General features: G+C 35.9%; 1 protein-coding gene across 1 annotated transcript in view; it reads right to left on the reverse strand.

Annotated features, from left to right (window-relative positions):
* SRPK1 (SRSF protein kinase 1) overlaps nt 1-27,682 on the reverse strand; it is a 74,204-nt gene that overhangs the window by 19,781 nt on the left and 26,741 nt on the right. The window contains 9 exon segments of the mRNA XM_087438513.1: nt 341-760; nt 1,138-1,351; nt 1,768-1,793; nt 3,397-3,562; nt 4,963-5,069; nt 12,513-12,600; nt 13,694-13,781; nt 14,714-14,822; nt 15,767-15,885. Of these exon segments, the coding sequence (XP_087294639.1) occupies nt 341-760; nt 1,138-1,351; nt 1,768-1,793; nt 3,397-3,562; nt 4,963-5,069; nt 12,513-12,600; nt 13,694-13,781; nt 14,714-14,822; nt 15,767-15,885 (1,337 nt within the window).

A 27,682-nucleotide genomic window follows, 5' to 3' on the forward strand; every position in this document is an offset into this window, starting at 1 on the left:
CAATGAACATAGAAATGCCCAAAGGTTAATAAAACTCTTTGAGGTAACACACCCAGGCCTCCAAATGGCAACCTACGATAACTTTTCTAAGATAAAAACAGTACACCAATACCTTGAGTTTTCAGAATTAAAACCTCAGCCTTCATAGCAAAAGGTGAAATGCTCTGCACCCACTACATGACCAATAAAATTCAAAGTTAGCTACAGATTTACACATTTAAGGTAAATTGGAAACCTGCTGTAAAGCTGTATTTACAAAAACAATGCTAATTTTAGTCTAGAAATTCATGAATATGTTATGCAGGGAAGGAGTACTGCAGAAGTACGCCTGCACAAGTACCTTTGCTGTCCAGTGGTCCATTATGTTCTTGCTCTTGCTCATCTTCACAGGGTATCTCTGCCCGAATGCTTTCTTGAAGTTGGCTGATGTCCTGTTCACTGAATGACTGGTCTACATTTGATGAAGACTGGCACATCATGGTATCTGACACCTCAGAAGTTATAGGTGTACAAGAGTCTGTTTCTTGAGATGTGCTGCTGTCTCCATTTTGGGAGCTTAGGAAATTAGGTTCCTGCTTCAAATTTTGGACATCACAGTCGTTAGCATTATGCAGATCCTCTTTAAGCCTCAATGTTTCTTTATTACTGTTCTCAGTATAATTAACGATTTCAATTACTCCATTGCAATTAATTTCTGCTGCACCACCCTCTACACCACGTTCCATAAGTGTTTGATCCTGGTCAATGGTACTTGACTCTTCTAAGGAACAAACAGACAAAAAGGATGTATGTGCATGAGGGAAAGAACAGAAAAATTTCTCCACAAGATTAAAACATTTTCTAGAATTTATACACGGTAACATAAAAACATGACTGAATATCTAAAACCTATTTATGGAAGGACAAGATCTTCTTATCCTTACCCAATTGCTAAATGAAGTCTATGGCGTATTTTCTGAGGAAAGTTAGAAATTACATTTGAATATTACCTGTCTGATATTTATGACAAGTTCTGTATTCTTATTGTATAAGGACACCCCCCGAATGTTGTATGCATGAAACCACTATGTTCTATAACAATGATAAATTAATGTTAAAGTTTGCTATAACGTAATTTTCGTGATGCTCTATTTATACCAAGTTTTTCTTGGGTCATTTTATTAGGTGGGTTCTCTTTCAAGGGTCTTTCAACAGGACTCTCTGATTCTTCTTGCTTGTTTGGTCTTTTTTGCCCAGGGCCCGACTCTTTCTCCATTTCCTCAATTTCCTGCATTCGCTTCTCTAGTAATTCTGCCTGGCGCTTCTGCTTCTTCTTCAATTTCTTCTTCTTATTCTTTGACATTTTGTCAGCCTGGGCGGAGATTACAAACAGATAGAGCCTTCAGGTGGCTAATCTATTACCCCCAGTTGGAGACTTTAATTACTCCCTAATTAAATTTCCCTCATTGCATTTAAGTTTTTCTTTAACTTAAAAAATTCGAATACTCTCATGAAACCAAACAAAAACAAAATTAACAACAAATCTTGGTCCTCTGAGCAGTCTGTGGGGCTGGTGTACTCTCAGAGACACTCAAATTTATAGAAGTCTCACCAGTACAACACATCTGCTAAAGATGCATGGAAATTTATTGAAGAAAATTAAAGAAGTGCAGGAATATTTTTTAATTGGGTTTTCAAACTCTAAACAAACTGACCCCAACCATAACAGAAGAATCCCTGCCCATTGCCCATAGATCAGAATCAAATATAGAAACGCCTTATACTTACTGGTTTAGGCTGGGGTGCAGTACTGACTGAAAAGGAAAGAAAACCAAGTAAGAATCTCGGCATTCAGCAGGCAGTATAAACTAAGGCTCATATAAGACACCCTACCAGAATGAAGTGTCTTATGTAGTTTATATTGTAGAGAAAATTACTGTTTTTAAGCAACTTCGTAGAAGCAACATTACTTTTTTAAAAAGAACAATGCATACAGAAGTTGCCAGACAAAATAAGTTTAAATAAATGAAATTCTTCTCCAGTTAGCATCAATATATGCAAAGAGCCAAGTCCCCATTTCTGGTTCCACTATTAATGCTGCTAAAATCCCATTCCCATGTACTGCTTAAAATAGAAAATGATAGGCAACAACTCCCTCAACCCCACTCAGGACTCTCATCTCTAATTCTTCCCCTTGGCACTTGTCAGTTGTAAAGAACGAGTGGCATCATGAGCTATAGTTGTTATATAGCACGTTATGGATATTAGTTAAGCCAGTCTTGTTTTTTTTTCCCCCAGTGAGGAATATTGGTTCTGAGCTAACATCTGTTGCCAATCTTCCTCTTTTTGCTTGAGGAAGATGGTTGCTGAGCTAACATCTGTGCCCACTGTCCTTTATTTTGTATATGGGACGCCACCACAGCATGGCTTGATGAGCAGTGTGTAGCTCTGCTCCCGGGATCCAAACCTGTGAACCCTGGGCCGCTGAAGTGTAGCGTGAGAACTTAACCACTACACCACCGGACTGGCCCTTTAGTCTTCCTTTTTAAAAAATTTTTTCAATTGTGGTAAAAAACACTTAATATAAAATTTCCCTCTTAATCATTCTTAAGTTCACAGTTCAGTAGTGTTAACTATATTTACATTGCTGTGTAACATTTTTGAACTGTTTCATTTTGCAAAAAGGAAACTCTATGTCCATTGAATAACTCATTTTCCCCTTCTTCAGTCTTCCTTTTTAAAGGAAGCCTATGATAACTGATATTTCAACTTGAGGATCAAGAAAGTTCCTCAAATATAATTAAACTACTAAAATTAAAATCTCTACCTCAAATGGAAAAAAATCACCATAATCATAGTAGTCACCATTTATTTAGCACATAATACTGTGTGGCACACTACTAACTGCTTTAACATGAAATTTAATCCCAATAACTCCTGCATGAGGGAAAATGAAGTCAAGTGACTTGCCCAAGGTCACCCAGCCAATGATGAAGCCAGGATTCAAACCAGGTCTGTCCACTCTAGTGCTTATACCCAAGCTCTTAACAGCAATGTTATCTTGCCCCTGCACAAATGACTGATCCATAAGTGAGCATGCATGATCATGGTAAGAGGTAAACACATCAAAAAGAGCCATCAAATCACAAGACATTTTAAAACAACAAGATAAATCAGCTTTTATAATATACAACTTATCTGTACCTAAAAGACACAATCTCTAGTCTTCTTCCCACATAGGAGCAATACTGAGAATAAAAAGTCTTTTGAAGGCTGGGACTATTTCTAACATGTAAGTACTTACTGTATCTTATTGTTAAATGAATGAGTGGTGCTTTACTTAACTGCCTGTAATAGAATAAAAATAGGAATTTCTCTTAACTTCTAATGACAGCAAAGTCCCCAAAGCAAATATACCTGCAGATCCGGAAGGTGGAGGAGCTCCAGATCGCTGCCATTCTGTGGCTTCTGCAGCCAGCCTTCGGATGTACTGCTCGTTCACTGACAACAAGATGTTTTCTGGTTTAATGTCAGTGTGGATGATACGGCACTTGGTGTGTAAATAATCCAGACCCTGTAACACCTGAATGAGAATAGAAGGGTAGACTTGGCAAACACAGAATACAAGTCTTTCTGGAAAAGGAAGAAATCATAATACAACATTTTTACTTTACTTTTTGTGAGGAAGATCGGCCCTGAGCTAACATCTGCCAATCCTCCTCTTTTTGCTGAGGAAGACTGGCTCTGGGCTAACATCCACGCCTATCTTCCTCCACTTTATATGGGATGCCACCACAGCATGGCTTGACAAGCGGTGCCTCAGTGTGCGCCCGGGATCCGAACCCGTGAACCCTGGGCCGCCACAGCGGAGCGTGCGCATTTAACCGCTTGTGGCACTGGGCTGGCCTCAACATTTTCAAAAATAAAAATATAAAAACGATATGGTAGTTTTCTACAGAGAATAAAGCATTTTTGTGTGTGTGAGGAAGACCAGCCCTGAGCTAACACCCAATGCCAATCCTCCTCTTTTTTTTTTTTTTTTGCTGAGGAAGACTGGCCCTGGGCTAACATCCGTGCCCATCTTCCTCTACTTTACATGGGACACCGCCACAGCATGGCTTAACAAGCGGTGTGTCGGTGCGTGCACAGGATCCGAACTGGCGAACCCTGGGCCGCCGCAGTGGAGCACGTACACTTAACCGCTTGCGCCACCGGGCCAGCCCCAATAAAGCATTTTTTTAAGCCCAAGAAACTTCCCCAGAAAGATTAATCGTAAACTATAAACAAAGGCAAGAGTTTATTTATAATAAAAATGTCTTCCAAGCTTTACAAAGCTAATTCTATTTGGAGAAATTCTTTAACTAAGTACATTATAAAGACTGAGAATAAATGGTCAACATGCCCTTTAAGTGTTGAAATGTAGGTGATGAAAGAGATTTAGATATTTTTTCATTCAAATTTTCTTGTTGATGAAGAACTGAGGTCTCTCGTTTTCCAGTTTGGAGCTCTTTACCCCAAAACACATTACCCAAACAAATTATTTGCCCTTTGAAGTATTATTATTTTCCTGATGGTAAACTTCTTTATTGTATATTGAATGCTATTCAGAATATCAGAAAATGCCCATGAATAATGTTATATAGAGATGGTAATAATTTGACATAACAATTCTCCATTAATATATAATCAATATTTGCAACCAGAACTTTTGGGTAAGGGTTCCAAATTTCCAAAATGAGGTACTGCACATAGCTTCTCCTCTAATAATTATTATAGGAGATGAACCTGGGGAAAAACGGTAACGCTAAAACATTTAAAAACAGAATAAACATAATACACCCTCGGGCTGAATAAAACAATTTTAACAATTAGAAAATCCTAGTTTTTAAAATAAAAATTCTATTGGAAATAGAAAAGTCCTGACACTTTAAGAACATAAAAAATCACCACCTAGAAAATACTAAGATACATACTGATACATACTTGCTGAATAATTTTTTTGACACAAGGCAGCGGAAGCCCTTGATAGTTGGACTTGATGATCCACTTGAGCAGATGATGCCCCAAAACTTCAAACACCATGCAGATATCTAGGAGTTCATTAAGGAGGAAAAAGGAGCCACAAGAGAAGAAAGGGACAAGACGTATTCTACCCCAATGAAGTTGTTACTGTATTATTCTTTCAGTATAAAAAGTTATAGAGCTTGACTAAAAAAAAAAATCTAGCTGCCAATATTCCGAAATTCCAAAGTTAATTGATGCTTTAGTCACTGAAAACATCCAAGAAATGGAAAATTCTAGGGGGCTGATTTATTGGTAAAACTATGCACATTCAAATAGTGGTAAAAGGAAAAAGGAAACACATACATGCAATTTGTGAAAGCGCTAGTCTCAAGTTGCTGATTAGACTCTTCCCTGATGTCCAAATTAATGTCCAGGGTAACAACTCCTACTCTCATAGTCTCAAAGCAAGGGAAAATAAATTCCACTTTAACTACAGAAAGCAATGTACCAAAACTTAACCCAAAAATGCAAATCCGACATTTTTTTAAAACAGAAAACTGACTTGATTTATGCTCTGTAGTTTATAAAACTAATCTTGATTCTAGTGCCATCATGTGGTCTCTTTATGCATGAACATCCCAATCACACCACACAGCAAGAATACTCTATGAGCCTAGTAGTGCGTGGGGCACTGCAGGGATTTTAGTAGTAAGATGCTGCTATCATCCACCTCTAGAAGCTTCTACATAAACTGGAAAGTCAGGAAACACATATGTAATAATGACCTAGTGTCCAGGCTTTTTGTTTTGTTTTTGTGTGTGTGTGTGTGTGAGGAAGATTAGCCCTTTGCTAACATCTGCCAATCCTCCTCTTTTTTTGCTGAGGAAGACTGGCCTGGGCTAACATCCACGCCCATCTTCCGTTACTTTATATGGGACGCCGCCACAGCATGGCTTGCCAAGCGGTGCGTCTGTGTACGCCTGGGATCCGAACCGGTGAACTCCGGGGCCGCCGCAGCAGAGGGCGCGCACTTACCGCTTGCGCCACCGGGCCGGTCCCCAGGCTTTTGTTTTAAATAAGATTCTCCACTAAAAGAAAACTTGAGTTCCTTGAAGAAACAGCCAAATCCAGGGCAAACCTGGAACACTTTGCCGTGCCAACAGTAAGGGAACACGTCAAGAGGAAAAAGGAACCAGCATGAAGAGGATGCCACTGGCCAAAGCTGAGAACATTTTAAAGAGTGAACTTATGAATTTAAGAGAATGAGTCCAAACGGATACTAAAATAAGTGTGTGTTGAGGGGAGGGAAATGTCTTCTTTAGAGAAAAAGTCAAGTAATAAATATACAAAGTATGACAGAAAAAGAAAATCACCATTTTACAATCACTATAGGAATAACTGATTCAGGATCAATGAATACTAAAACCACTGAGCAAAAAGACTATTGGGAAAAAGAATGGTCACAGTGTCACGCTATCACCCCACAGACTGCTTATTAACTATAAAAAGATAAATATACTTTTAAACAGGGAAATCCAGAAGACATCACTACCAATGGTGAGCACAAATTCATGTCATTTGCCCTCTGATGTAATACACTGAGAAGAACAAAACATCATCCATGTAGTAAAACTGACAAAAATGATTCATCTGAACTTAATTGTGAGGAAACAATCAGACAAATCCAAATTAAGGGACAAAACAACTGGCCTGGATTCTTAAAAAAAAAAAAAAAAAAAAAAGTCAATGCTATGAAAGGAAGGAACTGTTCTAAATTAAAGAAGATTAAAGGGACATGACTACCTCAGGCAAACACAAATCAAAATTACAAGATACTATTTCAAACTCCCTAGAATGATTAAAATAAAAAGACTAATGACCAAATGTAGGTGAGGATGTGCAGCAATTAGAACTCTCATATTATGCTCACAAAGTATAAAATGGTATAACCCCTTTGGAAAACTAATTGGTAATTTCTTAGAGTTAAACATACAGCTAGGAATTTCTGCTTCAGCCAAGATGGAATAACAGGGACTGGATTTACCCTCCTGATTGAAACGACAACAAAAGCAGACAAAATACGTAAAACAACAGATGTAAAGATGCTGGACATCAGACAATGAAGGCAGCGATCCGAGAGAAGAGAAATAAACGAGCTGAACCCTACAAGTGTCCCATCTTACTGCCTTGAGACTTTCCTGGCAGACTCCTGAGTTAGAGTTGACAGTCTCGAGAGATCAAGGCAGCTATAGTTCATAGAACAAGGTACCAGAGAGGAGACAGTTGCAGAAAAAGAGAACCCTGGAGATCTGCAGAGGGACCCCTCAAGTATTCAGCAAAGTATCAATCACCATAGTACATGAGGAAATTAGCAGAAACAGAGGGGGAAAATATCACCTGAAAGGATTAGAGAGAATAGTACCTGGTGTTCCCATAGGTCTCCTCAATGTCTGTTTTCATCAAAAAGATTAGAAAAATTCAGTCATAGTCATGGGCCAGAAATCAATTCACACATATACGGTCAGTTAAGTTACCACAAAGAAGCCAAGAATACACAAAGAAAGGACAGTCTCTTCAATAAATGGTATTTGAAAACTGAACAGCCACATGCCAAAGAATGAAACTGGACTACTATCTTTACAGTATACCCAAAAAAATCAACTCAAAATGGACTAACAACTTCAATATAAGACCTGAAACCATAAAACTCCTAAAAGAAAACAGGCGGTAAGCTCCTTGACATTGGTCTTCGCAATGATTTTTTGGATTTGACACTAAAAGCAATGGCAACAAAAAGCAAAAATGAACAAGTGGGACTACATCAAACTAAAAATGTTCTGCGCAGCAAAGGAAATCATGAACAAAATGAAAAGGTAACCTACAGAATGGGAGAAAATATTTGCAAACCATATATCTGACAAGGAGTTAATACCCAAAATACATAAAGAACTCATACAACTCAATAGAAAAAAAGAAATCTGATTAAAAAATGAGCAGAGGATCCGAACTGACATTTTTCCAAAGAAGACATACAGATGGCCAACAGGTACATGAAAAGGTGCTCAACATCACCAGTCATCAGGCAGATACAAATAAAAACCACAATAAGATATCACCTCACATCTGTTAAAATGGCTATCATCCAAAAGAGAAGAAATAACAAGTGTTGGCAAGGATGTGGAGAAAAGGGAACCCTTGTGCACAATTGGTGGGAATGTAAATTAGTGCAGCCACTATGGAAAACAGTATGAAGGTTCCTCAAAAGACTAAAAGTAGAAGTACCATATGATCCAGCAATTCCACTTAGCATATTTACCCGAAGGAAATGAAATCACTAACTCCAAAAGATATCTGCAACCCCATGCTCACTGCAGCATGATTTACAATAGTTAAGACATGGAAACAACCTAAGTGTCTATCGATGGATGAATGGATAAAGAAGATGTTGTGTGTGTGTGTGTAGACACACACACACACACACACACACACACACACACACACACAGGAATATTATTCAGCTATAAAAAAGGAAATGCTGCCATGTATGACAACATGGATAGATCTTGAGGGCATTATTATGCTAAGTGAAATAAGTCAGAGAGAGAAAGACAAATACTGTATGATATCATTTATATATGTGGAATCTGACAAAAAAATCCCAACTCATAGATACAGAGAACAGATTGGTGGCTACCAGAGGTAGGGGGTGAGGAAAATGGCTGAATCAAAAGGTACAAACTTCCAGTTATAAGATGAATAAGTCCTGGGGATATAAGGTACAGCATGGTGACTAGAGTTAACCACATCGTATTGTATGTTTGAAAGTTTCTAAGAGAGTAGCATCACAAGAAAAAAAATTGTAACTGTGTGGTGACGGATGTTAACTAACCTTACTGCGGTAATCATTTTGCAATGTATACATATATCAAATCATTATGTTGTACACCCAAAACTAATACAATGGTATATGTCAATTATATCTCAATTAAAAAAAAAAAGACTAGAAGAATTTATAGTCATGGGGCATTGGGTAGACATTCAGGATGGTCTTGCTTAAGTAGAGGAAATGATTAGCTCTAGATTGAACACTGCTCTGGACCCCCCTAACAAATCATAAAGTAAAAAAGTAAAATCTGAAAAGTAAAATCCAAAAAGGATCAAACCGTTTCCAAGTAATATAATTACATCCCAGGACAAAGCTCAAGATTTATAAAAATACAAAATATCCAGCAGCTAAGGCAAAAATCACAATGTCTCAACCAGGCAGCAAAGATACAGGAAAATGTACTTGAAAATGAGAATAATCAATCATTCAAAACTGACCCAGAACTGACACAGATGTTAGAATTAGCAGACAAGGAAATTAAACAGTTATAGCTGTATTTCATATGTTGAAAAGTAGAGAAATAGAAGATATAAAAAATAAAGAGACCAAAATTGAACTTCTGAGATGAAAAATACAATGCGAGAAATGAAAAATACACTGGATGGGATAAATGGCAGATTAGGCACTGCAGAATAAAAACGATTAGTGAACACGAAGGCACAGCAATAGAAACTATCCAAAATGAAACACACAGAGAAAAAATAATCCAAGCAAACAAACAAACCCACCCATCCACAAGAGTAAGCTGCAGGGGCAACTTCAAGCGACCCAAAAAAAGGGAGAGGAGGAAGGAAATGAAGGTATCTGCTTTGCAATGGATCAACAAATCATAAAAGTAATGGCAATAAATCAACCCAGCAGCAAAGTGTACTCCTAGTGCTTAGATTCTGTTCTCCATTTCCCAATAAGAGGAATTAGGGCTTCTTAGAGAAATGGCTGATTCCAAGTTTGGGACAGGAAATGAAATGTACAAGATGAGTGTGGAACATCTTGATGTGCCAAATAATAAAGAAACTGTCAAAGACCTGATGTGGATCCTGACTCAAATAAGAATAAAAAAACTAAAATAAAAAAAAAAGTATGAGACATTTGGAGAGACTGAAATACTGATTAGATACTGGATGACTCAGAAATTGGTCCCAACTTTTTTAAGTATAATAATTGTGTTGAGGTTATATTTTAAAAGAGTCCTTGGTCTTTTGGAGATACATTTTAAAATACTTATGGACGAAATAATGTATCTAAGATTGGCCACAAATTCTCAGAAGCTTTAGACAAAACAAGATTGGCTATGAGGTGAAAACTCCCGAAATGGGTAATGGATCTGTAGTGATTCATTAAACTATTCTATGTTTGTATATATGAAATATACCAAAACATGATTTTTAAAAATGCAGATTGCTTAAAAACAAAAACAGAAAACAGAATTTTTAAGTTATTCTCGTATGTTCCTAGCTTCAATCTTAACTTTTATTCCTTGAGAGAAGCATTACAACTTGACAACGTTTTACAAAACAGTATCCTAAAGACATAGTAGGTGACATAGGTGGCCAATGACATTCAATGGCTAACATCAATACTACACATAGACCAGCCGTCCCTTCTGAAGCACTCTACTCCCCTCACCACACATGGAAGTAGAATGAACCGATTTATATTGAAGTCTCCAGAATAACCAACTTTCTAGTTCACGGTCCTTTATATTTCAATACAAGAAAGGACAGCGCTCCAGACAAAAAGCAGTATGCTCAGATACAAAGAAAAATACAGATAGCTCCATGCAGGTATGCCTGTGTTGTGAAAAGAGATGAGGGGCAGTAGAGTAATATAACCATTAACCCTTAACTCAGTGCTCTGCATTTTATCCTTTTCAATCTCTAGTAGCAGCAAATAATGCAGTAGCCAAGATAGCTGGGGGACAAGTAGGAGGAAGGGCACAAAGAAATGGCTAAGGACAAAGGGAGAAATGAATGAAACAGGGACTCAGCGGATAGAAACTACATCTAGTTAATGTTTGGAAAATATCTTGGAACTTGAAATTCAAATCTACTAAGATAGTTCAATAGTTAAAGAAAAAAGTCTCCTTGCTTAGGGTCAAATAAAGGTATTCAGCATTAACAAGGAGACTATCTAGAATATTTCTGCAGTTTTATTTGTAACCTTCCCAAATTAGTAGAGAAATTTGGCACAATGACAAACATTAAAAGATCAAATAACAGGGAAACTGAATCTAATAGCTATCATGACATCCTGTGCATGTTATTTTTTGGTTAGCCTTCTTCTTAATACTTTGAAAACACATGCACATAAACACACAGCAAGCCATCTACAAAGTGACCACAATAGACACAAGATGCTGTTCTAAATGGGATGATTCTTGTAGCAGTTTTCCTTAGAGATTGGGGATATGTGATTTGTACTTCTGCAAGGAAAGAACTCACAACTAACTTCAGAATGATAGACAAAATCTTTTCACATTATCACCTGTTCTCTCTCCTTTCTCATCCTCTCTTCTTGCTTCTCTGTTCAAATCTCTAATCACAGTCCACATGATACTACAGAGCCATATGCAGCCTGCCTCCGTAAAAAAAGATCACCACTGGGGCCAGCCCAGTGGCATAGCGGTTAAGTTCGCCATTCCGCTTCAGCAGCCAGGGTTCGCAGAATTGGATCCCAGGCACAGACTGATGCACTGCTTGTCAAGCCATGCTGTGGCAGCGTCCCATATAAAGTAGAGGAAGATGGACACGGATGTTAGCCCAGTGCCAATCTTCCTCGGCAAAAAGAAGAGGATTGGCAACGGATGTTAGCTCAGGGCTAATCTTCCTCATCAAAAAAAAAAAAAAAAAAAAAAGATCATCACTAGCAATTAAGAATGCTAGTTAAGAGAAGCTAAACATGCAGAGAAAGTAGAATGATATGGGAAATGTCTTTCCTTATACATTTTTAAATAGTTTATGAACAGGTAGTTTTAGACTCTCCAAACTGAGTGAGATTCTACTTCATCTTTTTCTCTGAAAAATCTGATAGGCCTTTATAAGCATAGTTGTTTCAACAACCTTTCAATTAGCTCATTGCATGGCACTCTGATATGAACTTATGACAAAAACCAGCTAAGGCTCCTTCCAACTCTAAAATTCTAAGAATCTGGATAAAAACATAAAACAAGTCAGTTTTCTCACTATGATAGAATGTGAACAAACACACCTGTTTAGATTCTAAGCATAACCCACATGCACAGCCTCTTCAATGTTGAGGCCTGGTAGATAATAAAATGCATTAAATTCTTGTTTAACCCAGTATTTATCATGAAAAATTACTTCCATTAAAATTTCTGTGCTAATTAATAAAAATCATAGAACCTTTACTTAGTAATACAAGGCTATTTTCTAAAAAAGTTTTCCTCTGATTTTGGTTTAATTTGCCTGAAAAGGAGAAAAAGCCTAAAGCAATACCCTGAAAAATCACAACATACCAAGATAGACATGATTCACGTCTGTGTTCAGAAGTTTACAATCAAAGAAAGTAATTCAATTATAATTTGCCTTGAGAAAAGAGACCAATACTATTTGCACAAATCTGGTTCCTTTTTTGGGATAAATTATTTCATGATTTACTTTCAAATAGATTCTTAAAAGGATACGTGTTCCATTAACTCCTGATATTTTAAAGTCATCTAGTAGTTGAACAACCATTTCTCTATTTGGATCATTAGGGTCTGAATTGCGAACCTACAGTGGGGAAGAGAGAATTTAGCAAAACGGAAAGCATGGAAATAAGCAAAATGTTGGAGGAGGGAATACCTGTAGCAAATATAACAAAGGATTAATCACTCCAAGAAAGAGTCCATACAAATATATGAGAAAAACACACTAAAATTTTAATAACTCAAATAGGCAAAGAACTTAAATAAGCAGTTCACAAAAGGAAACAACCAACAAAGACTATTGTTCTGATTTGACCATTTTTGCTACTCCAAGTGTGACTCCCAAATTAACTGCTGGTTACCAGGCCATGAAGAATTAAGGAACTTTTGCAGGATGCAAATCAACTACATCACTAACCACACTGTTTATTCAGCTGACATCTTTTTTTTATAGAAAAATTTTCTCAATGAAGGAAGCAGTATATTGATTTACTTTTGGGCATGAGCTCCTTATCTTGTCACAGACTGGCGCTTTGAAAAGTACTTCCTTAGAGCCCTCCTGGTCTAACATATTCATTTTACAAATGAAGAATCTAAGCCTCAAAAGAAAAAAAATGGCGAGTTGGAGGATATATTGGGATAGAGCTGGTCCTAAAAGCTAGGTTTTCTAACTCTGAATTTAAGCTCCTTCTACTACACTGATATCTTCCTAATTTACAACAAAACAAAATGAGTTTTTGATAAAATTTACCTAGTTTCCAAGTACAAAGGGAATTAATAAATAGTGTTTATTTTTTTATTATATATTTTTACAACATTTTAAAACATAAAATAGATGTTATATATTTATTCATACAACTTTCCTTTTAACCATGGTAAGAAAAAAACCCATTCTTTGTGTTATCTGGTATATAAAACATGCTCAATAAACATTTTTGATTATTTGAAAGTTTTTTTCAGTGTGCATGTAGGGAGAATTCCCACCACGGCATATTCCACGAGTTCCCTAACACAGGCACAGAATGTGTAAATATTGTCATCTTCTTCTACCTCTTTAAGGATGTTAGAATTTTATAGTAAAAATAATTCATGCTAAAGAGTCTACATTTGGTATGTCTTAATTCAATAAAACTTTATTTATAATGCTTTGCAGTTCACACATATGATCTAATACTCACTGATTTCAGCAACCGGATTTCATCTAGGGCTGTTTCAGTATAATGTTCAGCACTTTTAACTACTTTCATTGCCACAAACTTCTTCCCCCTAAGAACCAAACACAGCCAAGTAAGACTAAATGTCCTACCTTTACTTTATAGGAAGCTAAGATTTAGCTATAACTGGGAGACAGTGACAAAAGTACAAATATTGATTTCATGTTTCCCTGTACTCAAAAATAGGCTGCTTCTTTGGGATCACCTGTACCTGTTAATGGCACTAACTGGCCAGATTTAATTTACAGAAAGAAGAAAATCTGTTTTCAGGTAATGTAGTCACCAAACATTTTCTCTAAGTTAAAATCTACCTTCTGAATGTCTTCCTGAATCCAAGTAAAACTATGAATGGGGACAAATAAGAGGGAAAATTCCACCAAATCAGAACTATCCTGTATATCTACATGGCAAAAGCTAAAAGGTTAGAAGCTCTAATACTTTCCTATAGGAAGCCAGAAGAAATACTTGGGTGAAAACAAACTGATAAAAAATAAAGTTCATAGACAGCAATTACTATCTCATCAAAGATAGATCGTACACTTTTAGGTAAACATCCAATGTTAATTGCCTGTGATTTTTATGTAGAGAAAAGTTTTAGACTGTATGGCTCAGCAAATCTGTTACCAAAACAAAATATAAGAAAATAATTTCACATAGGTTGGTCTAGGACATCATCCAAAAATTTAACTCTATTCCAGTGAGAAAAACTATAAATTTATACACCAATATATACTTTCATTGAATATTTGTAATGCTTTGAATTTGGGAGTTCCGAGCACCTTACTAATTTAATCAATCTTTTTCTCTAAGGTGCTTCTTCAACAGAGTAGTCATTTGCCCAAGAACATAAAGATTATCAACAACAAAATTCTGATCAAGACATCAGTCTGGAGCTAGACTAAAGGCTGGATAATCTCTGGAAAATCAGACAAAAACATTTAGGCATCACCTAACTAATTCTGTTGCAGGCCCACTAAAACTTACTGAATATCCCATGATAACCACACTGTTGAAAAGTGTCCCCAGCCCAACTTTCGGATCACATGATATCTCCCATTGAACAGATCTCCAATTTTCACAAGATGATAACCTCCTAGAAGAAACAACAGCAGGGAAATAGTCACTTAAGTAGTAAGAAATATCAACCTTTTATCAAATAAAAATGGTTTCTCTATACAGTCAATTCAACAGAAGAAAATTTTAAGTCAAATAAGCCACACAGTATTATTGAGCTCATGTTACCAAAAAAAAATCTTAGAGAATAGGATTAATGATTTAGAGTGAGCAAGTGATGCTCTGTACAACAACCAATAGTTATATAAAAATATAAGTTATCCTCAAACAAAAATAAGATTATGTATCACAATATTCTTGCCCCTCAATAATCCAATAGATTTAAACATATAAATCTGTTTATAGCTGCAGTCTCAGGATGTTTTTTAGGAGGGAGATTAATGAATTCCATTTATTTAACTTAAAAAAAAAAAAAGAAAACAGAGGATTTGCTTCTCTAAAACACAACAAAACAAAACAAAAACCAGGAAGGCCTGAAAAGGCTGCTAACAGTGGCAGGAATCAAGATATTTTAACATCTATCTTTGCCTGCTGAGAAAAAGAAGAGTATCTATAAATATCTGTAATTTCAGTTTTACTTATCTTAGCAATCATCACTATGAGAAAAACGTAATGAAAAGGTGTTTTTCAAAAGTCTACATACCAAATCTTATCATTGGTTGCTTCTGGGTGATAGCATTACAGATGGCTTTTATTTTCTTTTTGTTTAACATATTTCTGAAATTTTCTAAGGTTAACATGCACTGTCATTTTTAAGGAGAAAAGGGGGTAAAAACATATTTAATAAAACTAAGCTTTAATAAATTAAGTCAAACTAAGAGGAAATACTATTTCCTATACTTACAGAAAAGGATGCAATAAACAATGGATCAAAACTCTTTACACTGATAGACCAAGCATTCAAATGAGAAACTGCATATACATGGAACACGTCTCACTTAGCATCTCCTTAGAAAGCCTTACCTTTACAATAATCATTGGGATCTTCCTGCTCATCATCATCAGATCCCAGAATCTCCTCTTCTTGTTCTGGTAGATCACTCTCAGAGTGTGGCGCAGAGCCTCGGTGCTGAGCTTCAGATCTAAGAAATAATACAAACATGTTCATTTCATATGGACAGAAGAAAATAAGACTTTAAGAAAACATCATTATCAAAATGTCTCCCCACTTAACAGATAATATGAACAAAATATTATCTAGTGGCAGCCTAGGAAAAAATTAGCTATCACTTTACCTCATGTTAGGAAAATACTACTTTTTAAAAAGTCAGTACATGATTAAATAAAATCTGGAAAATATATAAAAGTACAAAGAGAAGCAATTACTTGAATCTCAATATCCAAACATAATTGCTGATAAAACGATTAGATTTTCTCCCAGTATTCTTATAAAAATATATATCTGTAATCATATACTATATAAACAAAGTTGTATCCTGCTTTTCCTAGTATATTGTAAACTTTTTTCCTTATTCCTATGCAATCTCTTCAATCTTACATGTTTCCCTTAGAAGTATTACCTTTTACTTTGGCACATTCTGCACGGCTAGACATTTAACTTGTTTCTAATTTTTCACTATTAAAAATAAAACTGTTGAGTATTTTTGGATAACCTTTATTCTGTATTTAGAATTATTTCCCTAAACTACCAGGTAAGGATAGAAACATTCTCCCTATTTATAAAAATAACATGTTAAATGTAGAAAATTGGGAAAATAATTATGCTGTTTTAAAATACCTCTACTCTGCACAAATTAACATTATTTCCTTCCAGTCTGTGGCCATGAACAGTTATTAGGATTATTATGTAGTATGAGTCTTCTAAAAGGTTGTACTAAGAAGGCTGGCCCCGTGGCTTAGCGGTTAAGTGCGTGCGCTCCGCTGCTGGTGGCTCGGGTTCGGATCCCTGGCGCGCACCGACGCACCACTTCTCCGGCCATGCTGAGGCCGCGTCCCACATGCAGCAACTAGAAGGATGTGCAGCTATGACATACAACTATCTACTGGGGCTTTGGGGGAAAAATAAATAAATAAAATTATAAAAAAAAAAAAGGTTGTACTAAGAGAGTCACATCTCCAGCCACATATGGGCTTCCAGTATTTAAGTATTACCAAGGTCAGAAAACTTAGCTTATTTGATAGTTAAAATGATATCTCATTTTATAATGCATTAAAAGTTTTTTATTGATTCCTTTCTCCACATGCCATCAATTAGTTATATCAAAATTTTTGTGCTCTGAGAAGTTCAGGAGGCAGAAAGACTTGGATTTGCATTCAGGTTCTGACTCTTATTAGCTGCCTGCTTTATAAAACTTGAAGCAAAGGAAGCAGGGTACACAGCACTCCTTTCAGCAGTTGTAGGAAAAGGAATTTTAATCCCATTTTTCAATATTTTATTTATCTTTTTTCATCAATCTGTTTCATCAGATTGTTTTTCCAAAAGATTCAATTTAATAGAAAAATTTTAATAGCGAAACCAGTTACATGGGCTATTGAGACAAAGAAATACCTTGGCAAGCATGACTAATGATTCAGATTTAGATTTTTGGTGGCCATTCCAACTTGCCTCAATTCTTGGTACATTTTTGTCCTGTAGGGAATATGAAAGCAGTTATAAAACTGCATGATTAAATGTGCTCATTCTTAGTGAAAACATGTCTGAAAGATATGTCTTATTTATTCAATAAGGAACTACTTGGCCCACTTTCCTAAATGGAAATAACGAGTCTGAATGAATATTCCCAAATTTAAAATTAAGATGGATTTCTAAAACAGATTCTCTGATTTCAAACTTGTTGCCTTTTTCAGTTAAAATTATAATTTGATTGTAAGAACTACAATTGTGAAATTTCTGAAAAGCAGTGAAATATAAGTAGTGAAAACCAGGCATGAAAATGCTGGAATATTAGAATTCCACAAATATCATGGGAGTAGTAATGTTAAAAACATTTATTTTTTAAAGATTTGAAACATTTTTGGAAGTATATTGGCAAAGAGTTGTGTTTAGTTATAAAAGTGAACATTATTAAGTATCATTCACAGTTAAAGGATTCAAGATGAATTATAAATTGCAAGTCACAATGTGAAATACAAGTCTCCACTGTGACATGTATTAGTACAGAAGAAAATCTCTTCTTATTCTAAATCAATAGAGAAATAGATTATCTAAGGAAAAAAAAAATCCTACTTTTTAACTTTTAAATCTGATTTAAAAAATATACTTAATTTATATTTAAGTATTAATTTTAAATATATACATAATGCCTTAAGTGCTCAATCATCTCTTTCTGTGTTGGAATTCTTGTCTCCTGAATCCCATAGTCTTCTTCTCTCTTGATTTATGCCTTCATTTTCATCGCTCTGTTGCCTTCTAACTTTCAGTAGTGCTGTCGACAAGTCCAATCAACGCCTTTTGATTTCTGAGCCTTGAAATAGGGCTTGTTTTTCTCCCTGGAAGGTGGTTTTGTTTTCTTTCTTTTTTTTTTGGATCTTCTCTTTAATCCCCATGTTCTGAAATTTCCTGAACGGCTTTTCAAAAATACATCTCACGGAGCCGGCCTGGTGGCGCAGCAGTTAAGTGTGTGTGCTCTGCTGCGGTGGCCCTGGGTTCAAAGGTCCGCAGGTTCGGATCCCGGGCGAGCACCAACGCACTGCTTGTTGAGCAATGGTGTGGTGGCGTCCCATGTAAAGTAGAGGAAGATGGGCATGCATGTTAGCCCAGGGCCAGTCTTCCTCAGCAAAAAAGAGGAGGATTGGCATTGGATGTTAGCTCAGGGCTGATCTTCCTCACAAAAAAAAAAGAAAGAAAGAAATAAAAATACATCTCGCTAAGTACTTTCTTTGTACTTGCAAAATAGAGATTCATTCAGTTCTGAGAAAATTTTATCACTGAAAAGTAAATCTCCTTCATTTTGTCTACTCTCTCTGGAACTATTTTCTTCATATACTGGACCCTCTGACCTAACTTCATTAATTTTCTTATATTTTCTCTTGTTTTCTATAGCTTTACTTTTTTTAAATTTATCTTCCTAACTTGTGTTGTCTTTTCAATTTCTACCTTATTTTTAATTTCCCACACTTTTTTTTTGCTCTTGAACATTCCTTTTTTACAGACTCCTGCATTGTTTCAATGATGTACTGTCTTCTTTTATCTTAAGGATACAATTTATAATTTTAAGTTTTCTTTTCATCCTTGCACTGTCTTGGCTTTCTCAAACTGCCCATGTTTGATGTCTATCAAGGAACATCAGACAATTGAAAAAAAGCCTCTGTCAGGAAAAGACAAAAACCAAAAACAAAAAGAAAAGAGCAATTTTGAGGAAACAGAGATAGTTACTATTAGATAATGAGGATGATAAGATGATGAAATGATTAAAGAATTCAAAATCACTGTAACTTTGATTGATAGATGTTAAAAGAAAGTAGTATAAAAAATCTGAGGGCCAACCCTGGGGGTCTAGTGAAGTTCAACACGCTTCGCTTCGGCGGCCTGGGTTAGGCTCCCAGGCACCCACCTACACCACTCTGTTAGCGGCCATGTTGTGGTGGTAACCCACATACTAAAAAATAGAGGAAGACTGGCACGGATGTTAGCTCAGGGTGAATCTTCCTCGGGAGAAAAAAAAATCTGAAGAAATGCTACAGAAAGAAATTTCAGCTTATTAACATGAGGAACTAAAAACCATTCTTCCTAGAACAAAAAAGGAGAGTTCTCAAATAGTTTCAGTCTTTGCTTTTAAACTCTTCATACCTATTTCATGTTTCAAGTATTTGCTATTCATGTTCAGAAGAAAAAATTATGTCAGCACTTTAAAGCTCTTTGCAAAGCACATCAAATTTAACACAGTATATCTACAAAACCTCTAATATAAACTGAAATGGACAACAGATCGAATTTTAATAAGCAGTATGCTTTCAAGAAGTCAAATAATTTATAATCTGATCAAAACACCAGTTTTGTTAGAAATAGGAATATACATGGCTAGGGTACGGAATGGAGCCAAGGCAAGTCTGGGAGGAAGGCAGACGGCAGCACAAAAGCTTAACAGTTTTGCTCTTCTTATATTTCCAAGCTAGACTTGACACAGAAACTCCAGAGTGTGAACAGAGAGATAATAAAAGCCTAATTAGTCTAAGAGTTTCCTCTTATTTCCAAGGATCCTTTCAACTCAGATTCCATTTCTGGTATAATCCTCATTCCTAACCATCCTTCACCCCAATCACTAATCACCCAAATAAATAGCAAAACCTAAGTTATCAAACAAAAATTTACTGAGTCTTTTGTGGGCAATACTATATACTCATAGTCACCATAAAGAATATGTTACTTATGAGCTTTCACTTAAATGTTTCATAAATTTATATATTCAAATTAGCTATATAAGCTCCCCACTCTTTTTTTTTTTTTTTTTACAAAGTCTATTACTGACCCTCTAAATTTGTTTATAACCTACTAGTGGGTTGGGTTTGAAAAACACTGTCCTAGAAATTATTTGTAACTTCTGTAGTGAGATATAATTGGTGAACTGCCGTAAGTTCACCATTCTAAAGTGTATAATTCAGTGGTTTTAGTATATTCACAGCGTTGTGCAATCTCACCACAATCTAAATTTAGAATATTTTAATCACTTCCCCCCAAAACCCAAACCCATCAGTAGTTACTCACCATTATATCTTTCCCCCAGACTCTGGAAACCACTAATCTACTTTCTGTCTCTATGAATATGCCTATTCTGGACATTTCATATAAATGGAATGACACAATATGTGGTCTTCTATGACTGACTTCTTTCCCTTAGCGTAATGTTTTCAAGGCTCATCCAAGTTGTAGGATGTATCAGTACTTCATTCCTTTTTATGGCCGAATAATATTCCATTATATGGATACACCACATTTTATTTATCCACATTCATCAGGTGATGGACATTTGGGTTGTTCACACTTTTTGGCTATTATGAATCATGCTGCTATGAAAGCCCTAAAAGAAGCATGTGCAATCATGTTCACAGCAGCACTGTTTGTAATAACCAAAGGCAGGAAACTAAATGTCCATCTAGAGGAGAATGGAAAGTAAGATATGGTATTCTGATACAATGAAATAGCACACCCAACAGCGAAAATGAATGAGCTACATGCATTGGCATGAATGAACTGTACATACATAAGATGGAATGAAAATAGCAAGTTACAGAATATATACAGTATATTGCTTCAGTCAAATTTAAAAAACATAAAAAATGGCCAATATATAGTTAAAATATAAAGAAATGCAGAACTAGTATAAATCAATATGTTGCACATCTTAAACTTACACAATATTATATGTCAATTATATCTCAATAAAAAAGCTGAGAAAAATAATGAAACAACAACAACAACAAGAGAAATATAGGATTATTAATTCTACAGGGGAACTATAATATAGGGATATGATCAAAGGAGTACACATGGGTATCAGCTGTATGGTAATGAAATTTTATTTCTTAAGCTGGGTAGGAGCTATCATTTAATCATTTTTTATTTACCTTATTTTTTACCATTTTCTTCTTTTTTCTTGGTTTTGGTATATCTCAAATATTTTATTTAAAAAATATCGGCCATGATTGCTTTCCGGTTCAAGTATAAATCCAATACATGGATAGCTTGTTGAGATTTTGTTAAACATACCCCATGCTTGGGAATCTTATTGACCTTATCCATCACGTTATCACAAAAAATGGCTTTCTATTTGCCTCTCTGAGGTTAATCAAGCCATTATCACAAAACGCAAATGGCGGCAGTGTGTGTGTGCGTGCGTGCGTGCGTGTGTGTGTACTGGGACCAGGAAGGGATTCAACTGCATGTTTTTTTTTTTTTTTTTTTTGGTGAGGAAGATTAGCCCTGAGCTAACATCTGTCGCCAATCCTCTGGTGCGCGCCCGGGACGCAAACCTGCAAACCCTGGCCGCCGAAGCTGAGTGCACGCACTTAACTGCTATGCCACCAGGCCGACCCCTCAACTGCATGTTTTAATTCATGAAAAACTCTGTATCTGCACTAAAATTTTCTATAGTTAACCTACTTCTCTGTTTGTTTTATAGAGAATAAACAGTTCAAATAAATGAAAAGTGTACACAGAATTTAAATAACAAACAAGCTTGATCTAAATTGACATATTTGTATGTATAACTTTATATCCATTCTTTCCAAACACATCCAAAAAAAGATCCCCAAATTGGGCATACTATAGCATAAAATGAAAATATCTTAGCAGATCTTGATCTAAAGAGAAAATGAAATTTAAAATTCCAAAGTATTTAGAAATGAGCGCATTACATGTTAAAATTTGTGATATACTGTTTTACAAGGGAAAAATTTATAACCATAAATATACCAATTAAAAAACAAGGAAGGCTGTTACTGAATGAACAAATAAAAGCAGAAGGAATAAAATGTTTAAAACTACAAATCAAAAGCTAATTATTTGAAAAAGATTAATAAAATAGACAAGCCCCTGGCAAAATAAATTTAAAAGACCCCAAAAGGATATAACAGTCATGGAGATTAAATATTGAAAGTCCACCCCTAAAAAAGGGAACAAGTCCAGACAGCTTTTTTTGTGTGTGAGGAAGATCAGCCCTGAGCTGACATGCATTGCCAATCTTCTTTTTGCTGAGGAAGATTGGTCCTGGGCTAACATCCGTGCCCATCTTCATCTACTTTATATGGGATGCCGCCACAGCATGGCTTGACAAGTGGTGCGTTGGTGTGCGCCCGGGATCCAAACCTGCGAACCTCGGGTCGCCAAAGCGGAGTGCGCACCCAACTGCTACGCCACCGGGCTGGTCCCCAGACAGTTTTAAGGTCAAGTACTGCTACATTTTCAAAGAAGGGTTAATTGAGTAGTTCTCTTTTTATAAACTGTTCCAGTGCATCCTAAGAGTTGGAAAAGCTTTCCAGGTAATTTGAGATCACCACGGTAACCCTGACATCCAAAGCAGAGAAGAATAACACACACATGTAAGCATGCGCGCGCGCGCGCACACACACACACACACACAAGACAAATCGAAAACTATTGGTCAGTCTCCCCAATGAACTCCATATACAATTACCGAATATTGTAATATTCACAGTCATAAAAGCATAACTACAACTCAAGAAATATATTAATGTTATTTAATATATATATAGGAGAAAAACCATACAGAAATTATGAAGGCGTCTTGAGAAAATTCAAGATGCATTTGAGATTGAAACCCTTGGTAAACTAGGAATAAAATGGAGAGAAACTTACTCAGCTTAATTAAAGATAACTAGTAGAACCCACAGAAACATTACACAAGCATTCCCACAAAGGACAGGAGATCTTCATTACAATAACACAGTTTTATGACCACTTTTCAAAGTTGTACTGGCAGTTCTAGATAATAATTTACGGCAAGAAAAAGAATCAGAACTGTCACCATTACAAAGTGGCTATTTGCCTAGAAAATTCGAGAAAGACAACTGAAAAATCAGTACAACCAATAAAGGATTTTAGGCAAGGAGGCTACAAATTATCATACAAATTACAAAAGCAAGTGTTTCTATATACCAGCAATCATCAATATCTAGCAACGGATAAAAAGAAATAAATTTACATGGCAATAAAAATATCTTTAAAATATAGGAATATAACAAAACACACACATCTAAAGGGTTTAATGATGCCTTAACAAACAAACGTCCTGGATGGGAAGAATCAAAACTGTAAACATGTCAGTTTTCCAGAAAGTAATCTATAAATTCACAGCAATCTGCACTAGAATCAACAGGATATTTTGTAGAACTTGACCAGTAAAATCTTGGAAAACGAAATTAGCAAAAATAGCCAAAAATTTTTTAAAAAAGAGAAATGATTGGGAACTTGGCCTCCAGATAGCAAGATACAATAAATAGCTATAGCAATTAAAACCCTGTAGCACTGGTACTGGATTAGAAAATCTAGCCACAGACTCAAGTAAATATGTGAATTTAGTATTGAATAAATATGCATTTCAAAACAATGGGAAAAACCTGAACTATTATTATAATCACCGGGAAAACCAGCTATTTGGGAAAAGGGTCCTTCTAAGAGGGAGACAGGAAAGTCACAGCAAGAGACGTAATGACAATGTGAGGAAGGGTCCATGAGCCAAGGAATACAGGTAGCCTCTAGAAGCTGGAAAAGACAAGGACATGAATTCTCCCCTAGAGCCTCCAAAAGGAACACTGTCCCTGCTGACCCATTTCAGACTTCTAATCTCCAGAACTGTAAAATAATAACTTTGTGTTGTTTTAAGTTACTAAATTTGTGGTAATTTGTTACAGTAGCAATAGGAAACTAATACAGCAGTCCAGCATTACTCAAACTAATAACAAAGTCAATTCAAGAAAAGATTCAAATGGTGTATAAACACATGAAAAGATCTCAAAGTCAATACAAACAGGGAAACAGAAATTAAAACATAATTCTTTTGCCCACTAATTTGGCAGAAATTTAAAAAGTTTAATTTCACATGTTGACAAGGATTTGGAGGGAGCGGGTAGGCATTCTTTTATGTTGTTGATGGGATTAAAACTGGTGAAGCCTTTTTGAAAGGTAAGTTTGCCATTTGAAGTTTAAAAAATATATATCCTTTGATTTAGTCTACTTCTGGGAGGCAATAACTATGGAATGGTTAAGAGTACAGGTTCTGGAGGGTGACTGCTTGAACACGAATCCCTGTCCTACCAACAACAGACGTGTGACTGTAAGTTACTTAAGATCCCAAGCCTCACAAATGACTCATCTACAAAATGAGGACAATAGTAGCTGCTGTGAAAATTGGACATCTGTCATTAGCATAATGCTTAGTACACAGGTAGTGCTCGATAAATATTAGCTGTTATTAATGCATTCTAAAGTACATACACATGTTTAAAATAACCATGTTGGCGAAGACGTGGAAAAACTGGAACCCTTGTGCACTACTGGTGAGAATGTAGCCCCTTTGGGAAAAAACAGTATAGTGGGTCCTCAAAAAATTAAAAATAGAGTTACCATCTAATCCAACAATTCTACTCCTGGGTATATACCTAGAAGAATTGAAAGCAACGTTTAATGAGTATAGAGTTTCAGCTCTACAAGATGAAAAGAGTTACGGGGATAGATGGTGGCGATGGTTGCACAAAAATATGAATGTATTTAATACCACTGAATGTACAGTTTAAAATGGCTAAGATGGTGAATTTTGTCATGTGTATTTTACTACATAATTTGGAAGAAAAAATCAACATAGAAAAAAAAAAAAAAAACCCAAAACACCATGAGAGAATTTCTAATAGTGCCTTGGCATGATGCTGTGATGTCACAAAATATCTAGAGTCCTAAGTCTTTTAATTAAGCAGGAAATAAATATGAAAGCAAAAAAAAAAAAAAAAAAGATGGTCATCACTTTATTGTTAGTGTAAAATAAAGGAATATAATTTGTAATCAATAGTAGCAGTTAAGTTATATGGCACATCCATATAATGAGAGGTGCTTACTTCATGGAAAGCTGATACACCATTAAAATGAAAAAGAAAAGTAGCTGAATAATACATATAGTGTGATCCATTTAATATATATATATATTTTTTTTCATTTAATATATTTTTAAAATATACATAGGTACATATATTAGTACACAGACATATTGAGAGAGGATTTCAAGGATACAGACAATTGTTGACCAAGTTCTCTTCTTGGAAAGAATGAAGATTGAATAAGGATGTGGGAGAACATAAAGGGAGTTTTCATATTTTGTCTTGTATAATACAATTCTGAATTGTTGGAATCTTTTCCAATGAGAATTATTCATGAAATATTCACATCATTTAAAAAATTGCCAATTAAAAAAAATATAACTTATTTGTTAGGGTGGGAAGAGTGCAGGGAGACTGGACTGTTACTCTCATATTCAGCTTCACCTTCTGCCAAGATCATTCCCTTTCAGGAACCCTCTACAACTTGGCAAGGCTGCCAACCATATGGCCCTATCCATTCTACCTCCCCACGAGGTGGACACATGATCCAAGCAAGATCTAGAATCCTTTTGGGGGGAAAGGATGGATGCTGAGAATTCTATTTCTGAGATCTTAAGCAGTAAGGATCAAGGAGTTATCAGAGATGATTACTGCCGCTGAGTAGGGAGAAAATATCTGAGAATGAAGTTAAAATACAGGAAAATAGGGACTGGCCTGGTGGCATAGTGGTTAAGTTTGTGTGCTCTGCTTCAGCGGCCCAGGGTTTGCAGGTTCTGATCCCGGGCACAGACCTACACACCACTTATCAAGCCACACTGTGACAGGCATCCCACATATAAAGTAGAGGAAGATGGGCACGGATGTTAGCCCAGGGCCAATCTTCCTCAGTGAAAAGAGGAGGATTGGCAACAGATGTTAGCTCAGGGCTAACGTTCCTCAGCAAAAAAAAAAATAGAGTGTACTTACACAAACCTAGATGCTACAGGCTACTACATACCTAGGCTATATGGCACTAATCTTACGGGACCACCGTCATATATGCGTTCTGCCGTTGACTGAAACGACATTATGTGGTGCATGACTGCAGTTACCTTAGGAAATAGGCCCACGACTGGGGAAAGGGTGGGACAGAGGACTGTGCAGCTTTTAATTACAAAGGCTTTCACTCTACTTTTTTTATACCAAGAAACAGAATTTCTGTTGGAACAAACCAGAAACCTAAACATCCAACAAGAGAGGGCTGAAAAAATTTATTGGCTGTATAAATCACCTTCATTTGTGTATGTAACATTTGATTACCAATTTGTTCATTTGAGGTCAAAACTCTAATTGCTAAAAGGATCACCTACTGCACCCCTTAATCAATACATTCCATTTTGAATGCTTACTATATTTGAAAATATTTCTATGCAATGAACTTCTAAAGTATATATTACTATCTTTTAAAAAAAGTTAACTCTCATATTGCCAGGTTCTTCCAGTGTCTCAAGCATACCTTCTTGTCTATGTGTTTTCCTGAAGACCTCCCTCTTAGAGTCCTCTGACCTCTGGCTCCAATTCAGATTTTCCAAAACAAAGCAAAACAAAAATGACAACAAAAACATTCTACGCCAACACTTGCCGAGAGAAAAGGAGTTAGCATTATCTCTGCATCGTCATAGTCCCAATAAGATTAAATTATCTGTATCAGGGAATTCACAGCAATTCAGATTAAGTAGAAAAAGAAAATAGATTTTCCTCTATACGAAGTGACCATAAGACCTTAAATTCTACAGACACATATGTGTCCTTTTGTCTCTCCTCTTCCAGAACCTCAATGCCAATCATATATCACCTGTCATGAAAGACATTATACTATCGAGGGTAAGAGCATGGACTCCAGCATAACGTGCCTATGGTCAAATCCTGGCTTTGCCACTTCTTCCCTGAGTGACTTTAGGCAAGTAACTCAACCTCTCTGTGTCTCTGTTTCCTTATCTACAAAGTCATAAAAATAAAAGCGCCAAGTTTATAAAGTTGCTGTAAGCATTAAAACAAGTTAGTCCTTATAAAAGGCTTAGGATAGTGTCTGGCAATAAGTGCTATTATTATTATTTCAAATAGAAAAATGAGGATAGTCTCTTTGGCTGGAGCTTGTCTCTATGACAGTCTGATATTAATATATACTGGCAGCTAGTCTGAGGAATGCAATTTACAAGTTTTGGGAGAAACATACCAATAATACTACTTGCATTTAACCAAATTACAACTAATTTCAAGATATGATACTATTTAAGATAAAAATACTGTCTGGGCTTAGAAAATACTCGTTAGATGGAGGTTCTTTTTTATTTTTCTTTTAGAGTGGCACCTTTTGTCATGGTTGAATCATCA

This window comes from Ceratotherium simum, chromosome 13 (genome assembly GCF_057802395.1).
Source record: "Ceratotherium simum simum isolate JZ-2026a chromosome 13, ASM5780239v1, whole genome shotgun sequence".
Classification (NCBI taxonomy): domain Eukaryota; kingdom Metazoa; phylum Chordata; class Mammalia; order Perissodactyla; family Rhinocerotidae; genus Ceratotherium; species Ceratotherium simum.